Source organism: Ranitomeya imitator, chromosome 5, assembly GCF_032444005.1.
Source record: "Ranitomeya imitator isolate aRanImi1 chromosome 5, aRanImi1.pri, whole genome shotgun sequence".
Classification (NCBI taxonomy): Eukaryota; Metazoa; Chordata; class Amphibia; order Anura; family Dendrobatidae; genus Ranitomeya; species Ranitomeya imitator.
The window spans coordinates 126,350,451-126,361,455 of record NC_091286.1 but is presented as its reverse complement, the minus strand read 5'-3'; the positions used below and the strand labels follow the sequence as shown (position 1 = coordinate 126,361,455).

Genomic DNA, 11,005 nt, shown 5'->3' with positions numbered 1-11,005 from the left:
AGATCTACTCGTTGCTGTTAACAGGTTGTATGCCGCTGTCAATCTCTGAAGCCAGTAAAAAGAAAAGTTTTAAAGAATATAAAAAGAAGTTCAAATCACCCTCCTTTTGCCACACTCAAAATAAAACAATGAAAAAATACCAGACATTTGGTATAGCTACATTCAGAAATATCCGCTCTATCAAAATATAAAGTAAATTGATCGGTAAATGGCATAATGAGAAAAGAAATCGAATTCCCAAAAAATTTTTTTGCCTCTCAAAGTTGCAATTACGGGAATGAAAACACAGCATCCAACCTTAGATCTTGACAAATTAAGACTCTACGGGTCTCGGAAAAGGATGACCTAAGCATTTTTTTCTTACAAATTTCAGATATTTTTTTTCACCACTTAAAAAAGAACCTAGTTCATAAAAAATCACTGCACACATACGAGTTGAAAATTATGCTGCTGGTGAGAATTTATTAATAGTGATTGCTGAAGCGACAGGCAAAATGACGTTTCGGCCAGTTACGGTAATAGCTTTGATCGCAGTCGCCCATTTAATGAAGCATCTTAGGTAAAAGATTTAAAGATAATTATCCCTGTGGTGTAGTATTTCATACAATATGATATGGTGTATCCCCACAAGGAGAGATACAGGGATCTTTTCACAGGTGCTGACAAAAGAAGGTTCCACACAAAAGGTTCTGGTGTGGAGCTGTCGCTATCTGTTGGAGGCACAGTGGTAGATGCTGACACTTCAGCCTGGTGTAGCATCTAAAAAAGAACCTATACATGGTTGGTATCTGCTTACTTGTAATGACCTTGAGAATCATACTGGCAGGTCAGTTTTAACATTTAGTGAACATGGTAAATAAAAAAAAAGACATTCTGGAATTGCACTTTTTGGCAATTTCACCACACTTGGAATTATTTTCCAGTACGCTGTATGGTAAAATTAATGGTGTCATTCAAAAGTACAACTTGTCCTGCAAAAAAAACAATCCTTTATATGGCCATAATGACGTAAAAATAAAAAAGTTACGACTCTTGGAAGAAGGGGAGGAAAAATATAAAATGGAAAATTGCCCGGGTGAGGGGTTATCTTTGGACACTTTTCTCTGCATCCGGCTGCAGAGAAGAACTACTGTTTGGGAGCAGCGCAGGACTCAGAAAGGAAGTAGTGACATTTAGGAATTCAGATTTTGATGGAATGGTCTACAGGTGTCATGTCGTGTTTGGAGAGCCCCTGATGTGCCTATGAACAGAACAACCCCCCCAAATTGAAACTATTTTGGACACTAGACCTATCAGGGAACTTATCTAGATTTGTGCTGAACACTTTAAACCTCCAGATGCTTTACAGAAGTTTAGAATTTGGAACCGTAAAAATACAATTAATAACATCTTTCCCACAAAACTTTTAGTGCCAATTTTTTTTTATTTTCACAAGTTGAAAATGGACCCCAAAATTTGTTGTGCAATTTTTCCTGTCTACATAGATACCCCATATGTGGTGAAAAACTAATCTTTGGGTGCATCGCAGGGCTCAGAAAGGAAGGAGTGATGTTTAGGAATGCAGATTTTTATGGAATAGTGTGCAGATGCTATGTCACGTTAGGAGAGCCCCTGGTGTCGTAACAGTGGAAACCCCCCAGAAGTGACCCCATTTTTTGAAACTAGAACCATCATTGAATGTATCTAGGTGTGTATTAAGCCCCTTGAACCCCAAGGTGCCTCACAGGAGTTAAAAATTCTAATCTTTCAAATAAAAATGTATTTTAGCCCCAATTTTTTTTTTCACAAGGGTAACAGGAGAAAATGGAACTCACAATTTGTTGTGTAATTTCTCCTCTGAGTACACTGATACCCCATATGTGGTTCAAAAAACTATTTTTGAGGCATAGTGCAAAGCTCAGAAGGGAAGAAGTGCCAGTTCAGTTGGAGTTCAGATTTTGCCAGACTGGTTTGAGGGTGCCATGTCACATTGGCAGAGCCCCTGAGGTGCCAGAACAGAACACAGAATTTTATACCATTGGGCAGTGAAGAAAAAAATAATTACATTTTTACAACCAAAATATTGATTTAGCCCCAGATTTTACATTTTTGCACGGTTCCGGAAATGGGTAAATTGGCACCAAAATTTGTCCCACAATTTCTGCTGAATGTAGAAATATCCCATATGTTGCTGTACTGTACTGCTTAGCCACACTGCGAGACTCTGGAGGGACAGAGCGCTATTTGACTCCTAGAGCACAGATTTTCCTAGAATAGTTTGCAAACTCCATTTACAGAGCCCCTAAGTACTAGAAGAGAAGAATCCCCCTCAAGTGACCCCATTTTGGAAATTATACCCCTTGGGAATTTATCTACAGGTATTACAATTTTGACTCCATGGGTGTTTTCCAGCAGTGGATGTTACTGAGTGATAAGTGCAAACTGCCTCTGTAGTGACCAGTACGTTGTGGGAAGATGACAGTCCATTGAGGTACAAGGCCAATTGATCTGAGGGTCACAAACTGGCTTCTCCGAACATCTCCATTGAGCCAGTCAACCGGCAGCTCCCAATCCTGGCTTTCTCCAAACATATCCATGGTTCAGCGATGGTCAATGGAGCAGATCTGTATTCTTCCAACCGGGGCCGAGGTGCCCTAGGTTGTTTCCTGTAGAATGATAGATCCCTCGTGATGGAGCCATGATGTATTGGCAGCAGTCCTGTAGTGTCCCCTGGATTTTTGAATGGTTTGGCAGATTCTCTGACTCTCTCTGTCTTTCTGAATACAGGCAAATCCTCCTTTTTATAGGTAACTAACAACTTTTCATTTAGTCATTCCACCACAGGTTTGGGGGAAGGTGGTAGGGGCCATCTCTCGCTGCTGGAGTGTTCAACAACATGCATAGACTGTCCTTCAAAAGCACTCTTGGCTTCCATAACACCTCAGCAGTGCCACAGGCTGATCACCCCATGTCGTGAGTTTCACCTTTTGTATTAAAGAACTGAAATAAATTAACTTTTTGATGATATTCTAATTTTGTGAGAAGCACCTATATAGCCTTTTTTATGTAGGTGGTGGAAAAAAAAGGAAATTTGTGAAGAAATAAAAATTTTGTTTTTGTCGCCATTTCAGAGACTTGTAACGTTTTCATTTTTTGTAATATGGGATTATGTGAGGGCTTATTTTTTTGTGCCCTAAGATAACATTTTTAGGCACACATTCAGTATGTGGCCAGTATTTCATATAAATATTTGTAAGCCAAAACCATGAGTGGGTGATAAATACAGAAGTCCCATAAAAAGAATAAGAAAACAGCGGCACAAATGAATGCCGCTGTTTTCTTATTCTTTTTATGGGATTTCGTATTGCATTACTCGCACACAGCTGAGCACCAAAAACCGGTTGCACACTAATGTTGGCACGTGAAGGAGAAATGTGATCGCAGGACTGCAAGTTTTTGTGCTGCTAAGTAGCTGGTCCGAGTGCCATTCCAATTCTGAAGATTTCTACGACGTATTTAAATACAGAAGTGGTAACATGTTTCCATTACACATTTTCTCTGATTGTTCCACTCCTGGTTTTGGCTTACAAATACTGTGGTAAAAAGTCATTAAATACTTAACGTGTGCACGTGGCCTTTTTGATACCAAATGGGGATAGATAGATTTCATAAACGAAAAAAAACCTAAATTCTGGCTTTATGACTTTTTTTCCTGTTACGTAGTTTACCGATCGGATTCATTTATTTTATATTTTGATAGATCAGGTATTTTTTGAACGCAGTGATACCAAATTTGTGTATTGTTTTATTTTTAATGGGGCGAAAGGGGGGTGATTTGAACTTTTTCTGTTTTTACATTTTTTTTCCATATTTTTAAAAACTTTTTTTTTTTTTTTAAACTTATTTTTTTCAATAGTTCTATTAGGTGACTAGGAGCTGGGATCGTCCGATACCCTGTGCTATACATAACAGTGCTTTATATATAATCTCAGAAATCACGATTTCCTATGAACGCCGGGACAAGTAACTCATATTAACAGGAACAGGGGTCATCAGCAGAACCCCAGCTGTTATGACAATCTATCGGCAGCCCCTGATCATGTGACAGGGGCGCCAGTAGGCGGAATGAGTGAAGCACTTTAAGCTGGTGTGTATTAAATCCCGCTGTCAGTGATTGACAGTGGGATTTAACTGCTTAGCAGCCGCACCAGGACTCTACTCCATCCGTGGTTGTTAGAAGCACTTGATGGCTGATAAAATCAGCCATCAGTGCGGGGAAAGGTGTGGGCTTGGTGTTCGAGCCGACATCAAGGGCAGGAACACTATCCTTGATGTACATGTATGTCAATGGTGATGAAGGGGTTACTATTGATGCCAACACAGAAAGATGCCAACTCCTTTTTATATATTGTAATATTTCCCTTTGTCAGCGTTTTCAGACTACAATACCAAACAAGGGTAAAGAATGACACATCTTATGATCTCCAATATAGTACATTCCCACGTCACAGAAAATTAATATGAGCGATCCCAAAGGCCTACACAAACATATGAAATGCATGCTATTCCCTGACTGATGATTAGATTCTTATGGGATTGTGACTCAGTGTCCATACGTATGCATGTACAGGATTGCTTGGTTCTTCTGATGTGAAGAGAGAACATCACTTCGATGCTATGAGCATAATGTATGAATGACCCTGGATGTGTTTTTCTTTCATATAGCCTAAATCAGGGGTCCCCAACTCCAGTCCTCAAGGCCCACCAACATGTCATGTTTTCAGGATTTCCTTAGTCTTGCCCAGGTAATAATTGCATCACCTGTGCAATGCAAAGGAAATCCTGAAAACATGACCTGTTGGTGGGCCTTGAGGACTGGAGTTGGGGACCTCTGGCCTAAATGTGGCCATGCACAATAGATCAATGTTGACGACAGCTGTCGGGGTTAGAAGTATTGGGCAGTTGGATTTCAATATGATCGCTCCTTGTTTTTCAGGGAAGATGCATCACCAGCAGACATGACTGGCAGCAACATATTTACCTCTACGAATTCAAAACACCTGCACGGTTGTCCGACTGTGATATAGTTCACAAAGTTTGTGCTATATTTCATAATATTTGTTTATGGTTATTTTATTATCAGGTTTTTTTCTGCAAAAGTAGTGATGAATTGTATGCCATCTGCTACAATCGCTTATTGCTACATACATACAGTTAAATCCAGAAGTTTACATACACTGTACAAAAAGACACATGTGCATGTTTTTCTCAACATCTGACATGAAATCAGAATAAACCTTTCCTGTTTTAGGTCAATTAGGATTACCATAATTATTAATATTTGCCAAATGGCAAAATAATGAGAGATAGAGAATGTTTTAAGGCATTTTTATTGCTTACTGCAAAGTCAAAAGTTTACATACACTAAGATTACTATGCTTTTAAACAATTCTGGACAGCCCATATGATGATGTCATGTGTTTGTAAGCTTCTGATAGTTTTTTTTTTTTTTTGCAACATCTGAGTGAATTAGAAATACAACCTGTGGCTGTATTTTAATGCACACCTGAAACACACTGCTTCTTTGTGTAGCATCATGGGAAAGTCTCAAGAAATTAGCCAAGATATTAGGAAGAGAATTGTGGACTTGTACAAGTCTGGCTCTTCCTTGTGTACATTTTCAAGATTCCTGAAGGTGCCAAGTTCATCGGTACAAACAAGATGGGAATGTCCAGCCATCATACCGCTCAGGAAGGAGACAGGTTCTGTGTCCCAGAAATGAATGTGCTTTCTTCCGACATGTGCATATCAACCCAAGGACAAAAGCAAAAAAACCTTGTGAAGCGGAAGCTGGTAAGATTGTGTTAATATCCACAGTGAAACGACTACTGTATCAACATGGGCTGAAAAGCCACTCTGCCAGGAAGAAGCCATTGCGCCAAAGGAAACAAAAAAAACAGATTAATGTTTGCAAATGCTTACAGGAACAAATACCATAATTTTTGGAGAAGTTCTGTGGTCTGATTAAATTAAAATTGAACTTTTTGGTCATAATGACCATCGTTACTTTTGAAGTAAAAAGGAGAAGCTTGGAAGCCTAAGAACACCATCCCAACTGTGAAACACAGGGGTGGCAGCAATATGTTGTGGGGTTGTTTTGCTGCAGGAGGGACTGTTGCACTTCACACAATAGATGGCATCGTGAGAAAAGAAGATTATGTGGCTGATTACACTCAGATCTACTTTTCTGGCCCAGACGTCACCGCTCTGCTGTCCAGAATCCCGGAGTGTCTGTCAGCCATATCCTCCTCTCGCTTCCTCAAACTCAATGTGGACAAATCTGTACTCATCATCTTTCCTCCATCCCATAGATCTTCTTTACCTGACCTATCTATCGCAATTAAGTACATCATGCTTTCCCCCGTATCAGAATTCCGCTGCCTCGGAGTAACCCTTGACTCTGCTCTGTCCTTCAAGCCGCACATCCAAGCTCTCTCCACCTCCTGTCGCCTCCAGCTCAAAAATTTCTCCAGAATTCCGTCCTTTTCTCAACCGTCAATCTACTAAAATGCTTGTGCATGCCCTCATCATCTCCCGCCTTGACTACTGCAACATCCTTTTCTGTGGCCTCCCTGGTAACACCCTTGCACCTCTCCAGCCCATCCTTAACTCTGCTGCCCGACTAATTCATCTCGCTACTCCTCCGCTTCCCCCCTCTGCAAATCTCTTCACTGGCTCCCATTCCCTCAGCGTATCCAATTCAAATTACTAATACTGACCTACAAAGCCATCCATAACCTGTCTCCTCCATATATCTCTGAACTAATCTACCAATATCTTCCCTTACATAATCTCCAGTCCTCCCAAGACCTCCTCTCCTGTAGAATGTAAAGGTACCGTCACACATAACGATATCGTTAATGATATCGTTGCTTTTTGTGACGTAGCAACGATATCGTTAACGAAATCGTTATGTGTGACAGTGACCAACGATCAGGCCCCTGCTGGGAGATCGTTGGGGAAAGTCCAGCACTTTATTTTGTCGCTGGATCTGCCGCTGACATCGCTGAATCGGCGTGTGTGACGCCGATCCAGCGATGTCTTCACTGGTAACCAGGGTAAATATCAGGTTACTAAGCGCAGGGCCGCGCTTAGTAACCCGATGTTTACCCTGGTTACCTTTGTAAATGTAAAAAAAAAAAACACTACATACTTACATTCCCGGTGTCTGGTCATGTCCCTCGCCTTCAGCTTCCCGCACTGACTGGTGAGCGCCAGTCAGTGCTAGTAATGCAAGTAAGAACACATCAAAAATGCATGCAAAACGTGGCAAAACCGTGTGTGTTTTGCAGTGTTTTTCTGTTTTTTGTTTGCAGCATAACAATCTGCTATGAATACTACTAAATGTATGCACATACCCTTTCATGCTTATTTCACCCATGTGCCATCTGGAAAGTCAGGACACCCCCATATGCACTAGATGGACTGCCTTTTCTGATATTCATCTAACATGTACAGGAAATGGGGTTTACCGGATATATGACAATGTTCGCACAGTCTGAGCTCTGCACGATGGAACGTTTTCTTTCATTTTTCATACAATACTTCGTTTCTGTGTAAAGCAATTAACTCTCATCTACATGTGTACAGATTCTCTCCTTGTCAGACTAATGTCCTCATAATGACCTAAAGAACAAAGATCTAAGTAACCTATTCATAGCAAAACAAAATAAAAGAGGGTGTGTGATTAGGGCACAGGAAGTAAAGAATACGCTACACAAGCTACAGATAAGAACAACCAGAATAATTAAAAAGAACACATAAGCTCCAATGATACTTCTAGATCATTGGGGGTCCAACACCCAGAATCCCAGTCGATCAGCTGAGCTCAGTGCCAGCAGCAGCTGAATGTGAGCAATCCTGGCCGCAATTGATGGAGCTGCACTACTCAGCTCTACATCTGCTTGCAGCGGCAGCATTGAGAATAGCTGATTGGTTTAATTGATGTTAATGACTTATCCTTAGGCTAGGGTAACACAACGATTTTCTCTCATCCGAGAATATGGGTCTGATTATGCTATCACACCAATGAGTGAGTTTCATCAGAGTATGATCCGAATTTCTCGGATGAGAAGGTGGAAAGAGTTTCTCCATTCTGTCAGTCCGTGATGATGCCATCCGAATCTGGTCCAGTTTTTTCCTTCAACTCACTGACTTGCATGGACGAGGGCGATCCGAATACTGGATGCAAATTGTGCATGTCGTAGGTGATTTCTCAGATAGACTCTGTCCAAGGAAACAATCGGACATGTGTACGGCCCCATAGACTAACATTGGTCTGAATGTGATCTGACTGTCTACATGAGCACTAAGGATATTTCATCAATATAAAAGGAGAACAACTCTTTACTAAGATAGCAACAAAGGACATACAAATACAGTGCCTTGCGAAAGTATTCGGCTCCCTGAAACTTTTCAACCTTTTCCCACATATCATGTTTCAAACATAAAGATACCAAATGTAAATTTTTGGTGAAGAATCAACAACAAGTGGAACACAATTGTGAAGTTGAACAAAATTTATTGCTTACCGTATATACTCGAGTATAAGCCGACCCGAGTATAAGCCGAACCCCCTAATTTTGCCACAAAAAACTGGGAAAACTTAATGACTCGAGTATAAGCCTAGGGTGGAAAATGCAGCAGCTACCAGTAAACGTCAAAAATAAAAATAGATACCAATAAAAGTAAAATTAATTGAGATATCAGTAGGTTAAATGTTTTTGAATATCCATATTGAATCAGGAGCCCCATATAATGCTCCATACAGTTCATGATGGCCCCATAAGATGCTCCATACAAAATACGCCCCATATAATGCTCCATACAGTGTATGATGGGCTCCATAAGGCTTCTTTCACACTTCAGTCGTTTGGCATCAGTTAGGTCCGACATCGTGGAGGATCGACGGATCCGTCAAATTTGTTGAGAAAACCGTTCTAACGGATCTGTTTTTTTGACTGGTCAGTTACCCTGATCCGTTAAAAAAATTGATCCGTTAGAACCGTTGCGACTGTTTTCCCATCCGTTGTAACCGTTTTTTGACGGATCCGTTTTTTAAAAAGGGAGGATCTCAATGTGATTGGCTACTGGAAACTACTGGAAAACTATATATACTGTGTATTTACACCACATCTTTGAAAGGTTGTAGAGAAAGTGGCAAAGATGGAAGGGGTGCTGGCTAATATTGTGAAGATATGTGCGGATTTCACTTTTGAGGGTAATCGATTGGCAGTCATCTTCGAGAGAAGGAGGAAGAAAGACTGCGCATCCTGCGGCAGCGGCGGAAGAGAAGGCTGTGGATTCATCCTATCACAGCCCAACGCATGACACGTGGTGTTTATTCCACACTTTACATTGAATTGAGGGAAAATCCTCAGAAATTCTTCAACTATGTGAGAATGAAAGCAGAAAATTTCAAAATTTTGTTGGGCCATGTGGAAGAATCTATACGGAGACGAGACACCCAGATGCGCTTCTCCATATCACCAGCGGAGCGTCTCATGGTGACTATTCGGTAAGTTTTTTTTGTTTGTTTTTTTAAATGATTCTCATTCATCAGACTTATAACTGTAATGTTGTTTTTTGAAGTTTTTATTAATTATTGTCTTTTCCTTTTGTTAACAGATTCCTAGAAACTGGAGAGTCATTAACATCCCTACATTTCCAGTTTAGGCTTGGGATATCCACAATCTCAGGGATCATCCGAGAGACCTGCCGGGCATTGTGGGATTGCTTACAAGCGGAATACATTCCAGAGCCATCACAGGAGAGGTGGCTGGAGATTGCCCACAATTTTGAACAAATATGCCAGTTCCCAAATTGTGTCGGAGCAGTCGATGGGAAGCATATAAGGATTGTCAAACCTCATGGCTCAGGATCCGAGTTTTACAACTATAAAAAGTACTTCTCAATTGCATTGATGACCATAGCCGACGCACACTGCAAGTTTATCGCTGTGGATATCGGTGCGTATGGATGCACAAATGGCTCCCAGATTTTTTAAAACTTCACCAATGGGGCGTTGTTTATATGGAGATACATTTGACTTTCCACCGCCTAGACCTCTCCCTGGAACCACCGGTCCACCATTGTCATTTGTGTGCGTTGGAGATGACACCTTCCAGGTTTCACCACACTTGCTAAAACCCTATGGAAGTAGTGGACTGACCCAGAGGAAGAACATTTTTAATTACCGCTTAACCAGAGCACGAAGAGTTGTGGAATGTGCCTTTGGCATATTAACTGCTAAATGGAGAATCCTACTAACTGCAATTAAACTGCAGACTGAAACTGTTGATGATGTGGTGAAGGTTTGCGTGGTACTTCACAATTTTGTATTGTCCAAAGAACATGTTTCCCTGGAGGATAATGTGTCCGAAACCACCTTGCGGGATTACCACAACACAAGTTTTCGCAATCCAGTAGCAGTCTCCAGAATGCGGGACAATTTTGCAGACTACTTCATGTCTCCTCAAGGATCAGTTGACTGGCAGTATGAAATGGTGTAAAAAATTTTATTTTTCACACTTGTAAATATACCATGTATTTTGTGACCAAACCTTTGAACTTTTACCTCACAGTATTGTTTGTTTTGAAACGGTACCCCTTTACACATTTTTTACTGTTAGTATTACCATAACCTTGGTGGCTTTAATACAGTTTTAAAACAAAACAGGAAAGACAATAAAATTGTTTTTAAACCAAAAAAAGTTTATTTATTTATTTACAAGTTCTCATAATTTGGGGTGAAGATAGTAGCGGAGGGGCTGACAGGGCGGACCACGTCGAGAGTGGGGGACAGGACATCACGGGGAGGAACAGAAGTGGAATGGGTGGTGAAAACATGAGGTTGGGCAGGGAGTTGAGGTACAGATGTGGTTTGTGGGAGGTATGGTGAAGGTGTTGCTGGGATCGGGAGCGGTGAAGTTAAAGGGGAATAATGGAAAGGGGAAGGTAGGTACTG

General features: G+C 40.8%; 1 protein-coding gene across 1 annotated transcript; it reads left to right on the top strand.

Moving 5' to 3' along the window:
• The first annotated feature begins 9,375 nt into the window (after nucleotides 1–9,375).
• On the top strand, nucleotides 9,376–10,292 carry LOC138680571 (uncharacterized). Its single transcript, XM_069767920.1, has 2 exons — nucleotides 9,376–9,556; nucleotides 9,667–10,292. Exons 1-2 carry the CDS (start codon nucleotides 9,441–9,443, stop codon nucleotides 10,043–10,045), a joined length of 495 nt encoding a protein of 164 aa, XP_069624021.1. The 5' UTR covers nucleotides 9,376–9,440; the 3' UTR covers nucleotides 10,046–10,292.
• Nucleotides 10,293–11,005: the final 713 nt, after the last annotated feature.